At 37.2% G+C, this 27221-nt stretch overlaps 1 protein-coding gene across 4 annotated transcripts in view; it reads left to right on the plus strand.

The window, feature by feature from the left end:
- The first annotated feature begins 254 nt into the window (after positions 1–254).
- The window catches only part of CBLB (Cbl proto-oncogene B), a 125012-nt gene continuing 98045 nt past the window's right edge, over positions 255–27221 (plus strand). For 2 of the 4 annotated variants that reach the window (XM_042866472.1, XM_042866474.1), the window contains exons 1-4: positions 380–398; positions 902–963; positions 1124–1282; positions 9946–10196. In XM_042866472.1, the coding sequence (XP_042722406.1) occupies positions 934–963; positions 1124–1282; positions 9946–10196 (440 nt within the window). In that variant the 5' untranslated portion in view covers positions 380–398; positions 902–933. Of the gene's footprint in view, positions 399–901; positions 964–1042; positions 1283–9945; positions 10197–27221 lie in introns of all 4 variants that reach the window. The other 2 variants (XM_042866471.1, XM_042866473.1) reach the window with 2 other exon arrangements.

Below are 27221 nucleotides of genomic sequence, written 5' to 3' on the forward strand. Positions count from 1 at the left end.
TCCCTCCTTCCAGCCCTCCCACTGGCCTGTTTTCCTATCACTCTCAACATCGCCGGCCCCCGCTTCCCCGCCCCTGTCCAGCTTCAAGTTCACTTGCTGGCTTCCACGTCAAGCAAAGCCACCTCTGTGTTCTGATTGGCTGCGCGGAGGGCGGCAGTTCCCTCCCGAGGGACCAGGGCGGGGTTTCGCTAAGTCGCAGCCTACTCCCCTCCCGGCGCGCATGCGTGGGGCCGAGCTGTGGCCTCGGGGCGGGCATGTTGCGAGGAGAAGAGCGGCCGCCAGAACGCCGCGGGGCGGGGGAGGGAACGGGGCAGCCGGAGCTTCGCCAGCCTCACTTTCTCGGATCGCGCGGAGACCACAGCCTGCCTGGGGCTGTGAGCTGTGCTGCATACAGATCTGTGCGTGTGCCTCTCTCTATCTCTTCTCTAGCGCGTTGCTGCCGAACGCTCGCTCGCCGCACGCGCGCGCACACAGCGGCGGGTAGGGCTGCGGGGCGGGCAGGGCGGTGGGGCAGCGGCGCTCCGGGCTTGTCCGCGGGGCAGCGGCAGCGCCGCAGGGCTTGGCTCCGGGAAGAGCTCGCGCGTATATCGGCGGCGATCGCCGGCGCTCGTTGACGGCCGGCGCAGCGCAGCGGTAGCGGCGGGCGCGGGATGCGGTCCGGCCGCCCACTGGGGCGATAAGCGGGAGAGCCGAGACGCCCCGCCAGCCGCGGCCCTGCGCCCTGGGGTGCGGGTAGGCGGAGGAGCCCCCGCTCGTTGCCGCTCTGTATGTAGTGTCTGGCTGTCTGTCTGCCTGTCCGCGGCCTCTCTGGCTGCTCCCTCGCTCTGCGCTGATTTATTTTCTCCTCTCCTTCCCTTTGGCCGCGGCTCGTCTCCCGTTTTTGTCGTCCCCTCCCTCCCAGCCTTTGGCGGGGCCGTTGACAATAAATCCGCGATGGCCTCCTCCGGTATAAACACAGCCCAGGTGGGTTTAGGTTGTTTGTCACGGGAAGTTAAAGTTGTTCCTAAACGTGCCCTGCTCTTGCCCTTTCCTGCCTGTGAAGAAGGAAGTGTTACCTCGCTGGCTGCGTGACAAGATGTTCTGGAGCACCTTGTGAGTCTCTGTTCTCTGTCCCCACGGCCAGCCTAGTTCCCAGATGGCCAACTCCCAGAACGGCCGGAACCCACGCAAAGGACGGATCCTGGGCTTCATCGATGCCATTCAAGATGCTGTGGGCCCCCCCAAGCAGGCAGCTGCCGACCGAAGGACTGTGGAGAAGACCTGGAAGCTTATGGACAAAGTGGTGAGTGCGTATGTGTGCATGGTGGGTGAAGAATGGGGGTATTTAAAAAGATGCACGTGGGGAAACAGCATCTTCCTGCAGCTTCAATTGCTGTGCTCTGCGTGCTATGGAAAGTAAGGATGACTTCTTCAGTCTTAGGTTATTTAAACACGGTTCATCTCTTTTTTTTTTTTTTTTTTTTTTTCTTTTCTTCCTCTTTCCTGTGGCCTCCGGCTATGTGTTTTTTTTATTTAATCTTGGTTTGTGTTGGGAAAACAAATATGTGTGTTTGCCTCAGGCTATTGTTATTTTCAGATCCCTTAAAATGACTCAAACTTGAAAAGCTGAGCTGTCCTAACAAGAAACTGCTTAACTTGGTCTTGTAATCATGTATTCTGTGTGTTTTGTGTTGGATCACGTTGTTAGTCTGCAAACAAGACCTCTGAAGCATGAAACTTAGTTAAGCTCATCGTCCTGTGAGACGTACTCATGATGGTAATGTAGATACGTTTGTGCTTTTAGGAATGTGTGTGGGGACTGGGAGATGTCACTCTTGTCAGTTCTGTAAATAGATTTGTATGGCACACCTAACTTCTCAGTGTGTGCTCTGCATTTCTATGATTTTTAAAGTACTTCGAATTTTCATTTTAAACTAGTAATACACTAGTAATACATTCTATCAAAAGTTATTTTTAAGGAAACAGGGGGATAGACTTCAGTTTTCTGGATCTTCTCCTATGTCCCTGAACCAGCCCCAGAAATTCTGTTTAGCATTATTCAAGATAAAACATCGCTGTAGATTAGCTAGGAGAGTTTCTTATTAATGATAGGAATAGTTTGATTTATAGCACAGATAGCTGTTGAGGAGGTGGAGGCACTCTATTTTGTGTATGAGTGATGCTTGACAGTTTCCTCTTGAAGCTGTTAGCCTTAGGTCCTTAAATCAAGTGTTATTACCTTTTAACTCCAGGAATTACTTGTAACTGTTTGCTTTCCCTGTGGCTCTTCTGAAATGCAGGTGTTCAACACCTCTTGAAGTTCCCCAGTAGTTAAGCTGCCATAGCAGAGAGAGTTAATTTAACATAATGGGCCTTGATGAGTAGTGATTTGGAAGTATTTGATTTTATTTTTTTTTTTTAAGCTACAAGAATAGCAACAGTATTTCTACCACAATTTCTGACAATGATTATAAACTTAAAAAACAGCCTTCATACAAATGGTATTGTATGAATTAACACAAAGTCTTTGGCATTTTCCTGTTACTGATTAGGATGCTGTAAACAGTGAGCATCTTGTAATGAGAAGTGCAAATATAAACCCTTGGAAGCAGGCACTTTTCTTTGGTAGAGGGAAGTTTTCTGCTCATAAACCAGGAACCCAATGTGTCATTGCTGAAGCCATGTGGGGAATGTACAGCTTAATTTACAAGTCTGTATGGTACAGTTGTCCTTAGGTTGTTTGTGTGTCCACAAATACCGGAGAATCTTAAGCCCAGTGCTTGGACTTGCAGAGTACTTTCACTCATCTGTTATGTTAAAGTTAGTTGTTGACAGAGCATTGGAGCAGCCAGCAAGGCCTGTTCTGTAAAATTCACTGGACACTGTACTGTGCTTTCTTTTTTTCATTTTACTGGATAAGTGTCCTCAATTTGGATCTTTAATGTATCCTCTTTATGCTGCTCTCAGTTAATCAAATTTTGTTTCCAAATTATATTAAAGTATACCAGACAGGATGATGTCATAGTGTGAGAATGCTGCAGCTTTCTGCTTGAATTTTTAGTGTTTGGTGCTTAGAGTGAAAGGATGTGTTTGAGTAAATTTAATATGTTGGCAAACAAATTTAAGTCACAGCCCCATGCAACAGTAGGCACAAGAAGACCATTTTGTCATCTGCCTAAATTCAAAACCAAGGATTAAAGTCAGAAATAGAAACCTGCTCATTCAAGCGTTTCTTCAAATCCCATTTATGCAGCATATCCCATGACTGATGTCTGTGGTTGTTCACTGATAAAAGTAATGCCCAGTGAAGGCAGTAGGCTATGCAAAGTCAGTGGGATGCCACCCAAGGTGAGGTTGTGGCGTTGAGGTCTGTTTTTGCTTCTTGTAATAACAGTCATCATTCTTGTTTGTTCTTTGTCTATAATAGCTGTGATAACTATTGTTTTGCTGTGGTTAGGTGGCTAAAGTTTTCTCCCATTCTAAAGATGTGAGTGAAAGGGAAGATGAAAGCAAAGCAAAGCTATTATTTGACCAAAGGATGGAAAAGAGTAGTCTTAAAAACTAGAAGCAGAGCTCAGTTTTTCCCAGTTTACATTTCCTTTCCTCCTTCCATTCTGTACCTTTCCTTGTGTACTCTCTGCTTTTTCCTCTGTTAGTAGGTGGTATCACCTGTATGAATTACTTGTCTTCAACAATAAGATATTAAGCATGACCACCAATGTTGGCATTTTATAAGATAGGTTTTATGGTGTATGTAAAAGCTCTGCCTAATGAATTTAAGACCTTGAAACTAGGAATGCATTACTACTGGAAGATGATGGTTATCTTGGGAAGAACTTTGAGAGAGAATGTCTATTATATAAAGCATGGGAGCAGTTCATTTAATTTACTGCTCTGGCTGTTTAGACTTGGCAGTGCTATTGTGCATGTTATACTATGGTGGATTTTAAGCTGGTGGAATTGTGACATGTTCTGAGCAGGATTTTTTTAGAAAACAGGAATATTGCAGGAACTTTCAATCATTTTTTCAATACACTGGCTCAGAAAATGATGCTTTCTACTGGGAAGGTTGACAAAAGGAAGTGTTTGTGTGCTCTCTCTTGACTCGCCTAGTTGTTTGACATTGCAAATAAGGATTTGCTATTTTACTAATTATCCAAGAGCAAATTGGAGTGTTATCTCCAAAGCTTGTACTATTGACCTAGTGAGTAAAAGAAGTACTACTGCTGTAACTTAGTAAGCAGTAATTTTTCCTTTGAACTGACACTGCCAATAGACAAACTGTCAACTGAATATGAGCAGCTGGAGAGCAGTTCAACAGCTTGAAACCCTGTGCTGATTGGGTGTTATTTGCAACAGAGTGATTGTTACATTAATGCACAATCTTGCAAATCCATTAAATGTCGTTGTTCCAAAAGGGATCTAGAAAAGGAAATCAACAGTCATAACCGCGGTATTTTCTAGCGTATTACCTGATTGAAGTTGATATGAAGTTCTATGTCTGCATAGATTATTTGTGGATAAGAATTTAAATAGAGAAATGGAAGCTTCTCCTTTCCTAATTGGAACCAAGTATATATGACTCTCCAAAGTCAAGTGTTCCTCTGGGTATGTAATGTAAGCATTGTTACTTTGTATTCTACCAGCATGGAAACATATTGTACAGTTGTGACACCATATATGTTCAACAACCGCTTACTGCTTGCTCAGCTGAAAAGATTGGTCACTGGTCACTTCCAAATATATTTTGATGAGAAGCCTTCTTTTGGGGCAATCATAGAATCCTTAGATTTGGAAAGAACAGTTAAAGGCCATCTAGTCCAACTCTCCTGCAATGAACAGGGACATCTACAGCTAGATCAGGTTGCTTAGAGCCTTGTACAGCCTGGCTTTGAAATTCTCCAGGGAAGGGGCATCCACCACATCTCTGGGCAACCAGTTCCAGTTGCCCCCCACCCCCCTTCCTGATTGTAGAAGACTCTTTTCCTTGTATCTAACCTAAATCTATTCTCTTTAAGCTTGAAACATTTTTTTCTTGTCCTATCAGAACAGGCTTTGCTAAAGAGTCCATCCCCTTCTTTCCCATAATTCCCCTTTAGATACTGGATGGCCACCATCAAGTCATCTCAGGGCCTTCTCTTCTCCTGGCTCAATAGCCCCAGCTCTCTTAGCCTGTCCTCATAGAAGAGATGTTTTATCATTTTTGTGACCCTCCTCTGGACACTCTCCAATAGCTTCATGTCTCTCCTGTACTGTGGACTCCGCATGTGGATGCAATACACCAAGTGAGGCCCTGCCAGTGCCAAACAGAGGGGCAGGATCACCTCCCTTGTGCTGTTGGCCACACTTCTTTTGATGCAGCCCAGGATACGGTTTGCTTTCTGGGCTGTGAAGGCACACTGCTGGCTCATGTCCAGCTTGCCATCCACCAGTCACCCCAAGTTGATCATTTCAACTTCCAGCTTGTCCCCTAATGTATAAAGGATATTGCCTTTACTCAGGGGCGAGACCTTGCACTTGCCTTTGTTGAACTTCATGAAGTTCTCTTGGACCCACTGCTCAAACCTGTCTAGGTCTGTCTGGATGGTATCACATCCCTCTGAAGCACTGAACAGACCCCACAGTGGAAAATAAAATTCATTGCATTTAATGTAATTTCTGGCAGGAATGAAGTATATGTTGAAGGAGTGTCATCCTTTCACTTCATTTACTTTCTTGATTCACCTTCTTTTGTTATGTCTTTGTATTTGATAGCATTGTGTGCTGTGTTTTTTTCTGAAGAATTGTTTTGGTATCTTCAAAGCTTCACTTATGCTGTGTTATTTAGAAATGCTTTTTAATACTTTGACTTTTTTTGTGCAGTGTGGCAGAAAGTACTAGATCAGTAGAGGTTTTTAAGGTGTAGTTTTGGAAGTGTAAGAGCACTGATGCTCTGATTGTTTAGTCCATTCAATGCAGTTGAAAGCAGCATTTAGCAGATCTGCATGTTAGCTGTTTTAGCTGTGTTGCTTTCCTTTCTTTGTCCTTGACTAGCATTAGGTGTTAAAACAGATTATGCTGGGGCTGCTATACTTTGCTTGAGTAAAAGTTATTTTGTCATACTATTGCAGGGCTTTCAACTTTGCAGTGAAAAGTGAATAGAAGTTACAGCTTTCTGAAAGAAGTCCATTGTCTCAAAGAGAAGGGCTGTCTATTATTCTCATATCTGAAGATGTTACAGAATAAAGCTTTAAATCTGCAGTGAAGTATGTTCGATTTGAAGACCAGCTTTTTCTGCATGTCTTTGGGAGACAAATGTTATTATAGTGTTTTTCTTTTTTTGTTGTTTTTTTGTTTTTTTTTTTTTCCTTATGGGGACTAGAGTATGCTTGTCCGGAGGTTTTTGAGTTAACCATTTCAAAGTCTGTTTCTGTTAGATTAGGGCAGTCTTCTAGTTATTCACAGATAGAATTGCTCTCTCTATTGTTCCTGTAGGTCTAGAGTAAATACTTGAATTTACAATGAGATAGTTGGAAGGAGCTTAGCCTTTCTTAGTTTACTTCAGTGGGAGAAACATTTCTTAGTAACTCACTACCTGATTTCTTTCTTTTTGAGACTGCTTGCTAAATATATACATGCTTGCTTTCAGTCACAATACACAAATCATGTAGTGATATGATTCATGTCCGCTGCTGAAGTGTTGGTGAGGACCATTCTGTAAAATGTAGTATGGAGACTTTTATTTTTGTTACTTTGTTTTGCTTTGAGTTCTGTTTTCTTTTGAAGAAAGGTATGTACACCACTTCTGTGCATTGGTAAATCTTTTGCGTCAGCAGCTGTCATTTCTTATTGCTTGCTTTTAATTGTGAACTGCTGTAGTACGTGTCAGGACATCCTGACTCTGGAAACCATATGGTTTACCAGCCATTTCTTTACAAACTGACTTCCTTTGGGCTGAAACCTTGTGCACTCTATAAAAGTAAAGAAAGCCATGTACTACTTCACTGGACCCCTAACTCTAACTAAAAATTAGCTTTCTTTTTTTCTGTCCACTGGGAATGTATAAAGCTAGTTAAGCTGTCCAATACAATTTTTTTTGGATGATTTTCTTTCTTAAAGAGTTGTTTTGGAGATAAGAGTTCTGCTAATGTTCTGTGTTTATTTTTATAAGTTGAAGAGAAGACATAGTTGGGTAAACCATGACCACAGGATCTTGTTCTGATGTGTGTATGTGACTAATATCACCAGACTGAAAAATACTTTCTAGAATATCTGAAAGAGAAAATAATTCTTCACTTAAACTGGATGTTTTTTTTATGTTTGAATGGACTTGCTGTTTAAAATGCAACATTCAGCAGAAGCAATTTTTTTTTTAATTCAGGATAAGCAATTATTTTAATTGTAGTTTAGTATATACAAAGCCATTCACATTCTGCTTGTTGACACATCTGATTGAAAATACAGACTTCAGAAAGAGAGTTAATTCTTTGATCATGAGATTTAAGAAAAGTGAGGATAAATAAGCAATTAAAATGATTGCAGCCTTCCCTGCTTGTAGTCTCTTCTCATTGCTGATTATTTTCCTGAGTAAATATTTTCCTCCTTTGAGCTGTTATTTTTTGTTACTGTGCTCCTTGCTCCAGAAGGCTGTGACATCTGATCAGTGATATTGATTGGTGGCATCTATAGTTTGCTTTGAGAGAATGTCTATCTTTATTGATTCGTGTTTTTATTAAATCATAAGTTGCAGGAAACAGAAGTTCACATGGAAAAGGTCTGCAGTTTTCATAAGGGTTTCTCTGGGAAAATTTTACTCTTATCTTTAGGATTGCAGTTCTTTCTTAACTCTACTACAAAAAGAAATTAATGTGTTCTACATGTATGACTTCCCAGTCTGTCTGCACATGTGAAATTCTTTGCTCATATTTCTGAAATCTCCTTAAAATTCTGTCTGTCAGCTTAATTTTAGCATAACAAAAATAAAATTTGTCATCTCCATTTTAAGTCTCTCGTTAGTTCCTTTCTTCATCACTCAGGCAACTCACTTACTTGAACTGTTATTTTTAAAGCTGTTTCTGAATCCTTCAGAAAACGTGATCTTCTGTATCTGTTTATTCTTTTAAAACTTATCCAGGGGTTTCTATGTTGTCCATCAGTATGTTCAGGTTTCCTTGTCTGACCTTTAAAGAATACCACAACATCCGACCTGTGTTCTTTGAGAACGTCACTGTGGGCATCTGCTAACCCATGGTTTTGACTGTGATGTTTTGTTCTGATAACATTTTTTTTTTTTTTTTATCACACTAAATAGAAACATCTTTTCCAAGTCTCTTGCAGTTGTGGTTTGCAGCTCTAGAATTCATCACTCACTAATGAGATTACCAAACATCTTTGCTTCTTTTTATTTCCTTCCAGCTTTCTCCTTATCTTAGGAGGAATTCCTTTATGATCCACTGAAATTATTCTATAGCTTGCCTTGAAGACCTTCCTTATTGTTTGTACCTAAAAATACTTAGCGCACTCACTACCATGTTGAACTGTGCTGTGTTCGTGTCCTTGTGTTTGCCTGTATCCATCTGCTGTCTTTTTGTTTCCCACCAAAACTAAATTTCTCTGTGGGAAGGACTATCTCTTTTACAGTGCATCAAATGGATTTTTGAGCCATTACTTGGTCTAGTATCTGGAAGAGCAGTATAAATCACTGAAATAACAGTGGATCAGTAGTGTGAGGGAACTGTTGTGAATGTTATGTTTTAAGTACTTTCTTTGAATGATATTTGTGTTTCTGTAGTACTAATGAGTTTGCACTGTGCTAGACATACTTTTTTTTTTTCACTTGTCAGTGCTTCTGTCCATTCTTCCATCTCCACTTCTCTAATCACGGTTACCTAAATCTCACTGTGTGATATGTTTTGGTATATGTTTCATTCTGAGAAAGAAATAATTGTTTTTACTTGACTATTTGTAATCCATGAAAGTTCTTAATGATGTAGGTTGAGAAATGGGGCGAGGAGCTAGCAATATAGATTTGAGTTCACAAAGGGATCTATATGAAACAGTATTTCTCCCTGCCTCCCTCTCTCACTGAAATGCTCAAAACTGTGTACTTTTTTGAAGTTGATACATTACTAGGAATAGGAGTTGTCTTTCAGCAGTATTAAGAAGTTTTTACAACCTTGTTAATTATCTCAGTAACCCTGTTAGTTATCTCAGAAGAATTGTCAAAGTCTCTAATACACATTGTGACAATCCCCAAATGATACCCATAACATTTTTATATGCCATGGGCTTATTTTTCTTATAGATATGTACACACGTGTAGAACATATCCCTCTGCAGTGTTTTAGCTGAGCTTGGGTAAATCAACTGTATCAATACAGTAGTGTTCAAAGCCTGTTAGTTTTGCTTCTTCACTTTCTACAGAACAAACTACCAGATAATACTGGGTAGCAAAGACATAATTACTCTATGGATGTGTTCTGGAAACAAAAACAAAAATGCTTTCTTCCAGAAACATTTCCAGTGAAGACTGAATTCAAGTAAAGGTATTGAATTCAGCTGAATTGATTTATTTTTTTTCTTTGAATACATAATTCAGTTATTTTTTGTACCATTTAGGAAGGTAATGATTCCAGGTCTGAGAACAGGTTATTTTTCTATTACTATGGAATTACTCTTGGCATGATATGCAATACTGTTTTGCTAGTATACTTCCTACAGTGGCATATAGTGGGCAGGCAAAGTTTTTCTTCCTTTAAAAGCTATGTAAGCAAACTATGTTTGTCATAAATGTGACGGCATTATGTCAAACTTGATTTCTTTTGACATCAGGGGCTATGTTGAGATTTCATGGAATATAAATGAGGTAGGGCTTAATTCTTCATTTCTGAAAGCTGGATGAACGTGCTTGTGCATTTTTTAAGATGTCAGGTCTTTTTTTGCCCCCAACATATTTGTCTTTTAAAATTTACTTATTTCTGCTTGTAGGTAAGACTGTGCCAAAACCCAAAGCTTCAACTCAAAAACAGCCCACCCTACATTCTTGACATTTTACCAGACACCTATCAACATTTGCGACTTATACTGAGCAAATACGATGACAACCAAAAACTTGCACAACTCAGTGAGAATGAGTATTTTAAAATCTACATTGATAGTCTCATGAAAAAATCAAAACGGGCTATCAGACTCTTCAAAGAAGGAAAGGAAAGAATGTATGAGGAGCAGTCACAGGACAGGTAAGAGAAACATTTAAATATGAAGTCGATTTTCTGTCTGCATATTTAACATTGTTTGTCTGCAGATATTGTGTCTTGACATTTTTAATTATTTAAAGAACAGAACTATTTATTGTTTGGATTCATTGACCCTGCATGTCAAACAACAATTTGCTGCATTTGTTCTGCTGTGTACTCTTATCTGTCACTTTGCAACCTTTAAAACCAAGAACATTTCCTTCGTAAAACATTAATTTCATTGTAATTACTTGTTCACGAGGCCTTACAGTATGTAGTTATCTTTGTGGCAGAGAGCGACTGGTGTCTGGTCTGAGCTTGACCTCTGTAGCTCACTCCTTAAAACTATGGGAGCCATAATGGATGTTGACATACAGCTTTCACAAGTGATGAATTGGAACAAAATATTATTCATGTTTTTGAGATACTGCACAATATTAATATAAGGTGACGCTGATGTTAGTCAGAGCTGAGAAGTCTGTTCAGAAATCTAATGGATTCCTGATTTGCAATGTTTCCATTTTAATAACCAGGATGAGTGTCTACTTTGTGTACTGTTGCAGTGGTGGGTAAGAAGGCTATTAATATTTGATGTTAGTACATATAATTTTCAAAATGATATTTCAAGGATTTCTGTGGAAAAATCTGCAGTTTTGTTTTGAGAAGGGATAACAGCTGTGATGTGACAATTGGCATCTGTCATTTGTGATATATATTTAGACCTATAGACAGTGAATGGACAAATTGTATCCCTGCTGTTCTATCTGCACCTGAGCATACAGATAGGTTTGTGGTATAGTTTTACTGCTGGTGAAAATGGTGGTAGAAGCAGTGAAATGTGCACGTTACTGTAAATGTCACTGCTGTTATGTTTGAGTGATGCGTGTGTTCTTTCCACGTATTCAGTAATGATTGTAGCTATTCAATATAGTGGCAGTCCTACGGTGCTTGATAACTGACCTGAAGCTTGCTTACCATGCAAAGATTTTTATTTTTGGGAAGTATTTAAAGACCCTTCAATTATGAAGATGCTTAATGCAATTTACCTAACAGGGACAAAAATGCAGTTCAGACTACTTGAGTGATGAGTGTAGATCTTGACGTGTTCTGTTTGTATTCCTAAGTACAATAAAAGCATTCATTTAGATGCAACCTTACTAGAAGTTCTGGAAGAATCGTTTAGCACTGAGCATATGGTGTCTTCCCTTAATAACCTGTATTTGTTGTACAGACAAATGTCATTGTGTTGCAAAGGAAATAAGAACTTTTATGACAAGGGAAATTTGACATAAATGACTGCATTATGTAAACAGGTTTTATTTCAACTTCCCTGTGGTGCACGAAACGCAGATTTATTTGTGGATTTTCTTCCAGTTAGCAATAAATTAAAGCCAGTTTCAGTGTAACTTTTTCAAAAACAGCCTGCCATAAGTACTGAGCAGTCATCTAAAACAATATTCCAGGAACTTTATCTAGCTGCTAGAATTGCTGAATTGCCTTCTTTTCAGTGTTCCACTTCCCTTTCTGCATAAGAGTGACAGTGGTGATTCAAGGATGTCTTATGTAAAGCAGACAGTTCTTGAAGGTGCAGTTAACATTTACTGTCATTTATTGGGTTCATTTTTATAAGGTGATTGGATAGGAAGGATTTTAAAACAAAACATAGTAATGAAGTGCAATGACTGACATTGCTCTTTAAATTTGTGTTAGGGAAGGTGATAGTTATGTTGCCAGACTGATACAGAGTTTGAAGCTTGAGGAAGGAAATGTAATAGAAATGTTTTTTGTGCTAAAACAGCTAGATGTGCTTCCTCCATAAGGCAGATTCTGATGTGCAGTAGAAACTAAGGCTAGAATGTTTAAACAAAACATAACAGAAGCATTGTTCCAGCAGTTTATGCCTTTTGCCCTTGTAAGTTAAATATACATCTCTGTGACTGAAGTGTCACTTCTTCATCTCCTGGCAATGTTTTGTCTGTATGCATGTCCCAGTATTAAGTTGAATGAAGGTACCCTTATTTGCTCAAGCCCTGTGACCCTGCTTCCTCATCTGTGCTTTGACACACTTAATCATTTAAACTCTTGATAAGTTAGTAAAAGAAGCTGTCTATTTAGCTTCTTCACTTCAAAATGTTTGCGTTAAGTAGTTTAATTGTTAACTTTATTTAAAAAAAAAAAGCATACAAGTGATCACTTTAATATTTCTCAAGATGTTTTTTAAAAAGGCAGTCAGATTGTATTTAAAAAAAAAAAAAAAAAAAAGCCTTTGATATGATCACACCTGGCCAGTTTTTCTGGTTTTCAATCTTTCTTTCTTGTTTTCTTTTCTGTTAGTATCTGTGTGATAAGTGGATAAAAAGATCATTGCTGGGGGGTGGAGGGTTTGGGGAGCAACTGGCTCCATTTGGAAATGCTCTCTCTCTATATATTTAAATGGTGTGCTTGTTAATCTACCAGTGCTGTTGAATAATCTTTTAACTGTTTATAATGATGGTATACTTAGGAACCAGAGAGAGCCAATATACATGTGATTTTTGTCTTAACTCTGTTAACACACAAGTTTATTATGAGCAACTTCATTAATTCTATTTCTCAGAGATGCTGTGGATGAAATAGGGTGGAGTGATAGCCAGAATACCTATAAATGACTAAAACCAAGAACCTAGGTTGCAGCACTGCTGCCTTTCTACATTCTGTGCCAGCGTATGTGAGAGGCATTTGAATGGTTGGTGCCCTCCTTTGTGTTTAAGACAAATCCTAGAAAGCAGAGTATGCATGGCTTACAAGTTATCTTTCACATACATGAGTTTTACCCACTTTCTGAATTTGGTGTCTAGCTTAAAATTATATCCTCTTGCTTAATGAGGTAAAAGTTAATATTAAATAAGTTCTGTTAGCTTTATCAGGCACGCTTTACCAGTCTACATAGAAGTTTTTCCAAGTATGAAGTAGTTTAAAGACTTGTCATTGATTTTATTTTTTTAAAATTATCAACGTTGAATTAAGATTATTGAATCAAGTTGAATCTACTTAAGACTTTTCTATTTCTTTTGAGGGTCTTTTGATCTTTTTTCCTTTTGTTGTTCTTTGGGAAGGAATTATTTCTGTGAAGTCTAAACTTCCATTTGTCTTCTGGACACATTTCTGAAACACAGCAAAGGTAGATGCTATAGGTTGGCAGTTCTTAAAGATAAATTTTTGCCAGGTGTTGAAAGCAGGCACATAAGTTACAGTGGTAAGAATAGAGGAGAAATAAAGTGGCAACTGGGAGATGGATTCATTCAAGATGTTGAAATTTGAGTCTTTGAAACTAACAAAACCTTGAGCTTCCCTGTGGTTACCTATGGACTGTGTCCTTGGAAGGGTTCCTCTTGAGATTGTTCTTTGTCTACTTGTTCATTGTCTACTTCAGCACTTCTGGGACGAGTGAAAATGTGAAACTGATGTGTGTATGTATTTTATAAATTTTCTAAATACTACTTGATTCAACCTGAGTTAGTTGGCTGCTTGGCTTTAAATTGCATTACAGAGGTGGAATTGGACAAAAATATGAATATTAAGTTGCAGGCAGCACAGCTAAAACTGAAAAGGTTAAAGAAGCAATGAAGTTGGTTTGAGGGTAAAGTAGGAGGATAATCAAGCAAGTAGGAAGATCATCAAGAAAGACCCTCAAGATGACTACAGCATTCCTCTTCCCTACAGGAGGTCTAAATTCACTTGCTTGTTTGGCTACTTGGTATCTTGAAAGAGACTGTCTGCTCCAGTGTTTTGTTAGTTATTTTGGGAGATCTTTGTACCTCCATGTCATGTAATAGTTCAGATTCTTCTTTTTCACTGTTCATGCGTTCCCTTGCTATATGAAGCTGTGAATTAGTGTGTTTACAAGATACTCCATTTTTTTTTTTTTTTCCTTCAGTTCATATTGACACTTGAGCACAGTTAAGGTTCTTGAACAAAGTCCCTGAACTGACATATCAAAGTACAGAGTACTCTCAGTAAAGACCTTTCTACTGCTTACTGTGAAGCACAGATTTGATAAGAATTTACAAGGCTTATAATTTGGCTAGCTTTGTAACTTGATTGCATCTCCAGACAGAGGAGACTGAGAAAAGAATAAGGAAGAGTGCACTTGTAGTTAAAGATAATCTTAACCTGTCCAAGAAAGTTGTTTTGTTGATGGTTTTATTATTTTTTGAATCTGTCCCTTGTACTTTTTAAATAATTGTAGCGGCTTTTTTAAAGAGCCAGTTGAACATTCGTCAACGTCAGCTAAGTAACTTGATAGTTGTTGAATGGTAGCCTTCACCAAGGTTTGAAATTTAAATTGTAATGTTTTGGTGAAAGCTATTAGGACTTTTGAGGATCATCTGATTTGTCCCTTTTCTACTTGTTTTGTTAGTCTTCAGTAAATTGTGATCTGAAGACTGTCTTTAAGTACTACAGGTCTGTTGTTTGACATGATCTCTAAATTTCTATACTATATCAACACTAGTTAGGTAAGAACGCAATCAATACATTTATTTTAATCTTGCTGAAGTTGAACTAAAAAAGAAAAAAATTAGAGTCCTTTCCTCTACTGTCTGTAGGTATCTGTTTTTTTTAGATGATTCCGTCAGTACAGTTTATGGAGAAGAATCAACAGCCTTGTCCTTGGGGGAAAAAAGACAACTCTTTCTATGTGTAACCTATAACAGGACAATTAGCAGTGGAACTTGGTGTATTAAAATGAAGAGGCTTCTGAGAGGGGGAAAAAAAAAAAGAGTGCATAAGTGATTGGATTAGAAGAAAAGGAAATGCGTTGTTTTTTGAAAGCTTTTATATTATGCTGAGAATTTTTACCTTCTTCTTTCTCCATTTCATGTGATGTAAAAACAGATGTAAACCAAAAGAAATTTAATAAATCCTTTGGCATACCTGAACCATATGAGTAACTGAGTTTAATGCAAATAAAGTAAAACGTATGCTCTTTGCTACTCTTTGTTTTAGTCTAAATTAAACAAGGAATGTTATACAGACAGGCCCTTAAGACAAAGAAACTCTTGTTGCAGGTGAGAACACGTGGAGGTTACAGATTGTAGGGCAGTGTTATGACAGCTTATTCTCAGTATAAAAGCAAATAGGTTGTGTGACTCCATTGTAAGGCTGTATTTCAATTTTCAGGTATTTTTGATCATTTTCAGTGCTTGGGACGTTGTTATTTTATAATAGTATTATTATCAAAATAGCATAGAGGCAACTATTTATTCATATTCCTGGGGAAGATGGGCTTTAAAACCACAGAAGATCCTAAATAAGAAAAATAATGGTTTCTAAATTATTAAAATTGATTTAGATCCTCTATTCATATTGAGTTAATGAAAGACGGGGTTATATGTGCTTCACTTTTATGTTGCGCTCTATGATAAAATCAGATAGACCACGTGTTAATAGAAAATGCTCTTTTGGATGTTTTCTTGCAAGTAAGGTGATGTTGACATCTATGCAGAATTTATCTGGTTGTCAGGCAATATATGCAGTCTGATATACTCATTGTGCTTTGTATAATGACTTGTGCCTGTGAGAAATTTTGTATGGTAATACTGCCAAATTATGGCATGCAGCATTTACACTCACTGTGTGTGGAGGTGAAAGCTTTCAAAAAGCACCAAGATGTGAGGAACCAATCCTCAAGTCTTGATAAAAAATCAGGCTGCATGTACATGGGCCATTTTTGGTCAGTGGCTGCCCATTTTTTTTGAATTGTCCTCACAGATTCTGTAATATTATGTATTCAATATACTGAATATCTATAAAATTATTAATTGATATTGGAGGAATGAGGCTTTTTAATTCTAAAAGTAGGCTTACTGTCTTCTGCATAAAACGTTTGTGATGCTGATAATGCGTTGGTACATTTCTTTTATTCTCTTAGATTGAAAAATTCTAAACAATATAATGGCCTGTTCTCTTTGAGATCAGCTCAGGGATACGGTTTGCTTGATTTGATAGATAGCACTAAACACAACAGTTAGAATAGGAATAGGTTAAATAACACCTGAAGTGTCATCAAAACCCAACAGAACATCATTAAGTTGTATCTGAAAAGAAGCATTATCTTAATATGTAATGATTAAAAAAGAAAATCAATAAATGACCATGTATGAGAAATAACACTTCCCAAACAGAGTGACTAGGTTGCTGTCAGAAGCAACATGTTTGCAGTGTATGTGAATAGTACTTTTTGAATGTTTGGGTTTTGAGTGCAGTAAGAGTAGAGCTGAAGAATGCGTTATTCAAATAGTGATAGGGCTAGAGGGAATGGTCCCAAGCTACGCCAGGGGGGGTTCAGGTTAGACATTAAGAAAAATTTCTTCTCTGTGAAAGAGCGATCAGGTATATTCAAACAGGCTGCTTAAAGGAGTGGTTGAGTCACCATCCCTGCAGGTGTTCAAGAAACATTTAGATGTGTACTAAGGTACGTGGTTTAGTACCATAGATTCCTTAGATTTCCCATGCCAGAATTATCCTGTTTTTAATGAAAGGTCTTAACTGTAATGTGCTTGTTACCCAATTTTTTACTCTGTGGAAAGTGAAATATATAGGGGGACATATAAGCAAATATCTTGATAGATCAAAAAAACTGGTGAACAAATAATTTGTTATATACTTGGTCATAAAGATTGAGTTCATTGTTTTTTCTCATATGTCTATTATGAAGGTAGAGCTAATCATATGTTTTCCTAATGTAATCTAACAATACATCAAAGGGGAACCTTAAATGTAGCAGATATGTAAGAAACAAAAATTTGGGGAATATATAGTAGATGATTGTAATCAATAGTGACATTTAATTCAACTATCAATTCCTCTCTCTATAAATATATATATATATATATATTCCTCTATCTTTATTAAAAAAAAAAAAAGCTTTCATTTGTTGTTATGCTATGCTCAGACAGTGCAAATTAAATTTCATCCTAATGTTAATAATTCTGGTGTATGTAAAGAATGAAGTTCACAGCTGTATCTCATGTTATACGCTAACCCCAGTATTACATTTATATTGCATAATATAAATATGCTCCTGATAGGAAGAATACCAAAAAATAAGCTATGGAAGTCTTATCACCTCCTCATTAATTGTTTTCTACCTCTTGAGGCCTAAATTATGTATAAAAATATGTGTTTAGATGGAAATGACTGAGAGTAGAGAAGATCTAGATGCTCTCAAAAAGTATTTGGCATATTGAAGAATTTTGTTATACTCTGTGTTGGTGGCAGAAATAAAGGCTTGGTCAATCTGAATTGAATAAGTGTGTTCTAAAGAGCCAGTTTAGTTATACTCAGGGGTCCAGCCTTTATCTTTCTCTGTTTAAAAAAAAAATAAAAATAAAAATAAAAAATCTGTTATTACCTACACTGAGAATCAAGAAATATGTTAATAACCTTAATACCTTAATGTCTTGTGTGTCCCAGTCCTCAGTAATATCTTACAGGATTTGCTATCCTCTTTTTGCCCAAAAAAGAGGGGAAAAAAAATAAAAAAAACCTTGATTAACTGTATGCCAGAGACATTCTTTCCTTTTTAAGAGGAGATCAGTTCATTTTTTAGGTATTACTCTTTAACTGTGATATCTTGGGCAATACTATATTGCTTAAAAATGCAGGAGAAAAAAATGTGCCTCTGTTACAAGTTAAAGGGCATTAGTTCAATAAAGACAAACTTTTTAGCATTTGTTTTCAAAGTGTTCCAATTGAAAATAGTCTTTAGCCAAGACAATATTCAGCCAACTGATTTCAGAGTTGATTCTGAGTCATGAATGTCTGTCATGGGAAGTATGAAATGCAAGGTCAGTAATAAAACATCCCTTACCTAAGAACAATTGCAAGACGAGTGTTTAAATTTTGTTTAAAGCAGTCATTAATTTCTAAATGCTTACAGGTGTATGCCCAAGAGCAGACCTTTAACTGCTGTCTAGTGGGAAAGTATGTAAATATGAAGAGAAACACCTTGAGATATTTGCATGTCGACCTTTTAAACTGCTTGTAGGGCTGAAGAGGACTAGTCATTAAATAACTTTGCAAAATTAAATGATCGTCTTTCCTAGATTATTTATTTGGAATTTAATATCAGTCTCTGTGCTCGCTGTTCTTAATTCTTGGAGAAAGCTTCGTGTTTTCAGAAGAAAAATGAACAATTGTAAACTCGGAAGTTGTAAGCTTTAGCAAATCGGGTATCTAAGTCTTCAGTCATTGCAGAGGGCTATAAAGGGTTAAAATGCATGTTTAATAAAGGTGCTGAGCAACAAATAGCGTGAAAATGATTGATGTAGTTCAAGTATTGTCTCTTGTTAAAACTCAGAAGTGAAGGTTTCTATCACACCTCTTGAGCATGTGTTCCAACTATTACATTTGTCATTAAAAGAACAAAGCTACTGTTATCAACATCTTTTTCCCAATAATGCTAGTAAAAAAGGAGATAACTATTCAGTAGCTTAGCTTATTATTCGTCTCTTTTATATTTCCAAGTATTTGTTTTTAAAATACTAGGGAAAACTAGTATTTTTGTAATGAAATATTATCCTAACTTTCAGCTATGAAACATTGAAATCTGGAAAGTACATGTTCAGTTGAAGTCATCCTGATAATATCATGGCAGAATGGATTGTAACCTACAGACTATTGATATTTTCATTAGAATAGAGTTTTTGTACATCTGTTTTATTTCTAGTTTGGGTTCTATTTTCATTCAAGTTACTTCTGTTTTCTCTGCTTATGTCGGTCATTGTAGGTCACTTATGTCTGTTAAGTATTATGATATTTAATTCACTGCAGCACTTCCAGGTTTTATTAGAATAAAGAGTAGTATTTAGGATTCTGTGCCTTCTGGCTATAGCACTAACAGCCTAATGGTGGATGACAGGAGCGCTGATAAAGGCTCGTGTCTGTTCTGACTTTTTACAAATTTTTAATCCACAGCTGCATCTTACTGACAGCTCCTTCCTGGTGGCCACTGCTTCGTTGTTTCTACAGCTAAATGATTTGTGTTCTGTGCTCCAATTGGGGAAAAAACACAGAAAATAATGTGGCACATATAGTGCTGATTTTTATTTGTTTTGTCTAGCTGAGGAAATCACGTGTCAACAGGGTGAAATCTTACCCTGCATACTTCTTTCAAATGAATTTGTTTAGTATAGGAGACTGGGAGATGAAAATAATAATACTTTTTTCAGAACTCTTCATGTCTTTTTTATTCATAATTAATGGACACGCCAAACGCACAGAGATTCAAAGCAAAAAAGAAAAAAGAAGAAACATCCTGCTCATGTGCTTCTTTTTACTGTTAATCCCCATAATTAATGCCCTATGATGAATGGGACATAATCACTTGCAGAGCAGCACAGTAATGTAAAAAGACAGTACTCATCTGGGAGGTGTTCAGTAGTATGGATCACTGGTGACCCAGTTGGTACACAGCTGTCCCCTAGTCTATACATAATGCGGTTTCATTAACTACACGCATATCTGTGTGACAGGCTGGTAATGATCGCCTAAAAGGAACTTTGCCTCATTTAATAGTCTTAAGTGTCGCTGAGAATGAGTAGTTTGTTTTGTCTCATTGTTCTGCTTTCTTTGGGGGTGGGGGTGGAGTAGAGCAGAGAGGAAGCTTTTCTGTGTTTGTGAAAGTCTCAATTTTGGGCAGGTGGAGGTGGTTTATATGTGCAGTTTTTCAGTGTCTGTAAGAAAGTGTCTTTTTAAAATTTTCTTCTGAAAGCATTGTGTTCATAAGATTTTTTTTGTTTGTGCATTAAGAATTTATCATTACTGTTGCTAAGCTTTAATGGGCAACATAGGCACAATCTATTAGACTATTAGGTATATTTTTATAAGCACTGTAGACAGAGGGAGAGATTCTTGGGTATTTGTTTTTAAAATCAATCCTTTATGAAATTCTTACTTTCTGGGAATGCGGTGTGTTATTAGAGCGAATGACTGAAACGTATTTTGGCATCAACAATTGCTTGAAATATATGAGCCCGGCCCATTCAGGAAAGTGATAGCTAGGGAAGAAATTTGCCTATGTTTATTCAATATAAAGAAAGCAACAAAAAGAAAACACCTAACTCCTAGCAGCTATTATAATGTGACAAAAGTTATCTAGTAGCTGAATCATTCCAATATAGTGGAAAAGAATCATCATGTCTATTACAGAGGTTTGAGCCTGAGTTTATGGATGGGGAAAAAATAAGAAGTGTAAATGTGCTATTCCTCTGTTTATTTGCACTTTTTCAGGTAATCCTCTATTCTACAGCAAGTCTTTCCAAGACAGTCTTTACTTTAGGTAATTACTTGTTCATGCTTGTTTTTGGCATATTATAGACTTCCAACTGCCTTAAACTTTGTCATGGGAGAAGTCGGTCTTACAAGGAAATCGACTGATAGCTGTGACAACATTGCTGAAGCTGTACATGTCCATGGAGCTTTTATTGAAGGTGCTTGTACTGTCCTTCTGCACTTTGTGGAACACCAGTGATTTTCCTTAGGGTTGGAATTGATAAAGTTAGTAGAAGAAGATTTCTCAATTTCATGTTGTTCTTTACTCTGCATAGAAGCTTCTAAAGGTTTTCTGTGTGGCACTTTACTTTTGATTTTAAACTTAGCTAAGTAAGAATCTGTTATGAAAGAAAATCGAAACATTCTGCTGACTTTAATGCAGCTTCTTTATGCTCTATTCCTGGATTTTCAGTTTGCTTTATGTAGCAGCAGATGGTCCATCTATTGTTCCATTATTCTTCTATGAATCTGACCCTCTGTAGTGGGCGTGAGCTTTTTTGGGGGGGAGGTGGAGCAACTGAAATGAGCCTTCTTTTTCTTTTTCTTTTTTTTTTTTTTTTTGTTAAACTGGAAACAATTATATTTGTTAAATTGCATCGATGATCTGGAAAATTCTAGCACTTCAGATGTGTTTTTAAGCGCAGCAAGGTGTTTTTTTATTGAAGTAGTTTTGATTCAAAAGGATCGTTAACTATCCCAAGCACTGTTTTGTGCCATAATTTTACCATATGTGTAGGGATTCATTTGAGATACTATGAATAAGCAGGATGAGTGCTTTCAAAGAGGCATTCCTGCTGTCCCACATCAACCATGTGGGCTTTTAGTTAAGCTTCTCAGGAAGACAGCAACATATGTGTACACAATGTGTGTATTATTGGCGCCCACTCACAGTGTTAAAGATGTGTCAGCGTTTCCAGAATAATTCCCTATTTTAAGAGCCTTGTTTCAACCTGCATTTGTTAGTTAGCTCTGTGTTTATTGTTTGCACAGTTTCAGCCCTCATCATTTTCAAGCGTGAATTTTTGTCAGGTAAACAAACTGTATTAATGTATTACTGAATTGAATGGGAGATCTCTAGAAGGGTGATGCGATAGACTCTTCTTACTGTGTTAACTCTGAATCAGTGCATTATCACTGTGTTGTAGTTGGGAAAGATTCCCCTATTTTTGAATAATGTTAAGAGGTATTTAGTAAAAGGTGGCTGTGTATTTTGTCTTCTTCCCATACTCCAGTGGGAATATCTACATTCTGATTTTTCTAAGTGTACCCTGCAGGCAGAGCTGGGTTTAACAATATTACTGTGCAAACATTTGTGATCATATGATCTACTTTTTCAAGTATTTTGCAAAAATAGCTAAAGAACACAAGGCAATGTAAAAGATGTTTTGTATACTCACGTTGAGTTTCTTGAAATAAGCCATATGAATGGAAAAGCAAATATTTCTTTCATTAATGGTGAACTCCTGTTTGTGATTGGTATTGAATTATCTCTATTGACTGTTGCCTGATATTTTTCTAACAATCTTCCTTGCGTATAGGAAACTTCCATTTTCACTGAATCTGTACCTGCAGATTAAGGTGGCATGGAAATAGTCTGGAATAAACAGATATCTCCCTTACATGTCAAATTAATCTAAAAAACAAACAAACAAAAGCACCTGAAAAATAGGGTGAATCAGAGTCCTTTTTTTTGTTTAGACCATGTTTCCCAATTTGTAGCATTCTTTCCAGAAATGGTTGCCTTTAACATGCAGCAGGACTGTATAGCAGGGCATGCTGATTCTGTGGTATGTGGGTGACTGTGTAGGAGCAGAATTAAGATTGGATTTTGAAATTAGCGGATTTCCAGTATTTACTTCATGAACATAAAGAATAGCTTGCTACAATAGTTTCAAAAACTACATGCTGCTACCAAAACATTCTTTTCTGCAAATCTAGGAATTACTAGTTGATAGCTGAACGGAAGCTTTCTTTTGAATAAACATGATACAGCTCTGTTTGCTTGAATGCCACCTAAAAAGTTTCCATGTGAACTGCAAATGGTTTTGTATCTAGGCCTGTGTTTGAACAGCAGCAGGTCAACTAGAGAAGCCTGCAGTATGAAGATAAACAAATCAAGGGTTTTCATTGTTTTGAAATCTGAATTCAGAACTGACAACCTTAGAAAAGGTGACTCTGTACTTTCCTGATAGGAAAGGTGTGTAAGCAGGACATTGCTGTAAAAGCGGTTCTGTCATGCAGCTCTGGTGATGGTTGTGTAAGGACATCCAAGGGGTGGTCTCACTTTTTAGTGACAGTAGGCTGTCCTAATTATATTACATGAAATGAATCCTGCTAATGGCTTCCCTGAACCTCTTAAGTGAGAGGGAAGAACTAAATGTGCAATATACCCGCTAATTTGCATAATAGAGCAAATATGCAAATTACTGTCTATTTAGTTTTTCTGTCTCCCTTTAAATTCATACTGATTGCAAAGAAATCAGTTACAGCATGAGATTTATCAAAGCCAAATGAAGTTTCCCACTTCTGAACTTCGTTTACATGTTGCTGTCTACTAACCAAAAAGTCCCCTCAAACTTGAAAGAACCTTCTGGAAACAGAAGCTTTGACTATGGAGAACAATGGACCTAGATGTCCTGAAAGCTGAGCTGGAAAAATTGTGAAGTGAGCTCTAGTCGAATCCTTTGGGCTTTCTATTTTTTTCAGAGGTAAATGTTTATAAGAGTGTAGTTGGGCAGGGAGATCTGGTTGGTGAACTGGATCTTAGTGTGCTTAGCAGGGGTTGAAGCACATTGCTTTTGGGTATGCAACCTGACTTCCTATCAGATTAGATGAACCGCTGTACCTGAGTTGAGTTAGCCCAAATAGTGTGACTGTCATGTAGTCTGCAGGTGACTAAGGCATTCAATCTTGAGTGATTGAGAGTGTAATAAATCTGCATGTGTAATATGTGTTCTGCAATAAATACCTGTACAGGATGATGGTCATAAACATCGTGCAGTCTTGAAAGACTCTCACGTAGTCTGTCCTAATTTTGTCCATCTATGAAATTTGATATCTTTTTTTTCCACTTCATTCATGTTTGCAGTACACCTACCTTTTTTAATGATGCCTGGCTAAATCGTTTTGTCTGATGCTGATGGTAATGCACATGTTTCCTCTGAATGTGTCACAGCAATAATGGAAGTGACTTGGAGTAACCTCAAAGAAAATCAAAATCTAGAGTAGCTATGCGTTCATATGGAAGTGTATATTTGAAATAGTTCTTAGAGTTTAAGACATTTAAATTCCATGCGTTTGATTCTGGTATTTGATAACATACTGTTATTGTGCATCCCTCTGATATTGTTCATAAAGACCATACATTTCCTGTATTTGGTATTTCAGAAATAATTTTTATTTATCGTGTATTCTGGATGGTAAAATGTATGGCCACCCCAATAACAAAAAGCTGTTCAAGTAGCCTTGAATTGAGTATACTACTTATTTTATTACTTTCTCATTTCTGTACAAGTCCTATGTGCTCAGGAACTCCCACTGCAATAGTTTTTCTTCGTCTACATGATTAGCCTTCTCTTCTCACCATGATATTGTTAATGTGTCCCCAGAGTTTTCTATTCCTTAAAGGCCAAATTCGCCCAAAAACTTAGGATAAGTGTACCTCCTCTGGGGGAGGAAAAACAATATAGTTGGCAAATATGTCTCTCTGTAACTGCAGTATTTGAGGGCAGTTTTACGCTGACAGTTGAGATTTTACACACCTCTTAGCTTATATTGGAGAGAAATAGGTAATACTAATGCTAGTCTGTCAAAGGCTATTCAAACAACCACATGCATTAAAATATATGCTATACTCTTTCATCTTTGAATAATTACAATACATTTCTATTTCACTAGTCTGGCCAAGTGTTCACCAGACCTTCACAGAAAGCTTACTTGATTCTTTTTGATGTCATTAATATTTGAGTGACAGTTTTATTTGTACAGTACTTTACCTCTTCAAAGGGGTGTTACAAAGGGTAGTTAGAGTTTTATGTTCACAGAGATTTAAACAGCCACGCTTTAGCTTTTTAACTTACATACTTGACTGCTCTGCATTATTTTAATTCTCAATTCAGTATACACCTAGTCTGTTATAATTGATTTGAAGAAATCTACAAATGAAGCACTAGAGGAGTAACTACTTGATGCTCCCAAAATTTGTGCTTTCCGAATTAAATAGGAAAACTACTTTCTTAATGTTCTGATGTTAACAAAATATTAGTAAGATATCAAAGCTTATTTGTAAATAGCAGGATAGTATAGTACTATTGAGATGCATGCCTGTTTGCATCTATTCTTCCTGAATTAAGCGGGCTGAGTTTGGTGCGGTAGGAAATGAGATGCTACATTTGTCTTGGTGGTAGTCATGCGAATAACGATTTTTGGGAAGATTTAGTTTCAGGCAGTTACAGAGCTGGTTGCAGTGAGCACTGAGACATGCAGGGAAAGACTGAAGTAGGAAGGAGATATATAAAGTTCTGACTGACCTGCATGTGCACCTGAAAGCTTGAGCCTGTGCCTTTTTTTCAAAGACGGTTAAAAAACAGCAACAAAAAGCCCAGGAAAAGTTGAGTATTATTCTTTTCTAAGTTACAAAGTAAAACATTTTGTAGTAGAACGAGTAACTTCTCAAGATTTCCTACTCAGTTGATCTATTTTATGCATAAAGGCTCAGTCACAGTAGTTTGTCAAACTTATTAACAGAATTCACTAGAAGAGCATACAAAATTAGGTCTGTGTGACCCGACATGTCTCAGTTTTCCTTTTCTGTGTGTAACCTCGTATTCTGTGCTGAAAAATCAAGAATCATAGTCAACAGCTGCCTCCAAGAAGAAGAGTTTCAATAACATCCCTGTAATTTAATTTGCCTCTATTTGGCTTATGATGTCTATTTAATCTGGAATTTGTGGGTACATCAGAGAATGAATTTAAGCTTATCCACCTCTTTTGAATCGTAGCCAGTTAAATGGTTTGAGAGTTCTTCACAGTGAGGAACTAAATAAAACTTAATAGACAGCTGAATGTCTATTCAGATCTAGTTTACCCATCAGTAAAGATCCATTGCTCGTTTGTTGTGTTTTTTTTTTTTTAAACTTACATGAAGTGACATAACTGAAGTGCCTTGGTTTTATCTTTTCTGTTTCACACCACAAGTTTTAAGGGGAATGCTGGACAATAATTATCCAGAAGTCTCCAGAAAAGCAAGATTCTGTAAGTCTGAACAGCTGCTTCTGCTGTTCTCACAAATATTACGGTCAAAGTGTTTGTTGTTACTGCATGCTTTTAGAAGTTGGCCCATCTTCTGGTTTTCTTGATAAAATATGTAGAGGACAAAGACCACCTCAGTAATGCATTAGAACAGTATATATGTCACAATTTGGAAACACAGGTTTTTTCTTTTTTTGGCAAATGAAATTACTCCAATGTATTTGAATTATTGAAGTTCTGCTCTGTCTGTAATATTGACTGAGAAGTCACACAGAATATGTTGAAGATGTTGAAGTTGAGTACTAGCTGGTTGGTTTTTTCCCCCCTACTGAACTGCTTTGAATTGATTCCAACTAAGAAATGTTACTAGCAGGGAGCTGCACTTTACAGTTATTGATTTATATTACTTTCCATTCTGTTGGAAATGCACTTGTTCAAGGTACTAAAACTGAATTATGCAAATTTTTTCTAGGATTTAGCTCTTTTTTTTGAAGTCTCCTGTTTGACCTTTGCTTAGTAATTCTAATAATAATTTTATATAAGAAATTAGAAATAGTTTATGCCAATCATAGTTAAATTTTGCAATATCCCTGCTTAAAATCTCATGAAAGATAAATTTACTTGCAGACTTGTTTTTAAATAGTAAAACAATTATTGTAAAATACTGTATTTCTGAAAGCTGATACACGTTCAAATCTAGTAAAATCAACTTGTAGACAAGCATTTAATTTCCTTCTCCCTGATCCCCAGTGGCTTATTTACCTTGCGCAAAGGCTACCTGTTAGTATTATATGTGAAGTAACTAGAAGATGGATTTTGATTGTATTCATAGCTTCTGGACAGTATGCCATATTTAAAAGAACTTTGTTTTTTCTTCACCTATGAATTGTGGAAATGGAAATACAGAGAAGTGTGAAAGTAATTTACCCAGGATTATGTAGCTTGCTCATTGGAGCGCTAAATGCAGTCTAAGGTCTTCAGACTACAGCTTTACATTTTCTTACTGTGTCTTGTTAGCAATTTGTTACTTCCATGCTTTGATTACAAAAGAGTGGATAGAGTAGAGCATATTTGAATTTATTGAAGCTCTTTCTGATCTAGGGATTTGCTGTACAACCAACGCAAAGATGAATTTTCTAAATCTTTCCAGGAAGAATGATGAGCATATTAAATGTAGAGTTACTAGGGCAGATTTGATTTTTGTGTGGATGGTCTCCAAGCTTGCTTAAAAGCTCTTTAGACATTGCATAGTCATCATGCAGATATGTAGTGGAAATAATGAACAATACTAGAACCACAGAACATGGCTAAATTTCCACTAAATTTAGCGGGTATTTTTTTGTTTGTTTTTTTGTACAGAACGAGAGGAAGTTGACTTAATAATGAGTCTTAAGGTCTCTTACAGTAACTGGAAATATAGCATTTTGGAATTAATTTTGTGTAGTAGTGGTTAGATAACCATGT

This window comes from Lagopus leucura, unplaced genomic scaffold, assembly GCF_019238085.1.
Source record: "Lagopus leucura isolate 7727_CA_CO unplaced genomic scaffold, USGS_WTPT01 Super-Scaffold_100001, whole genome shotgun sequence".
Taxonomy (NCBI): Eukaryota; Metazoa; Chordata; class Aves; order Galliformes; family Phasianidae; genus Lagopus; species Lagopus leucura.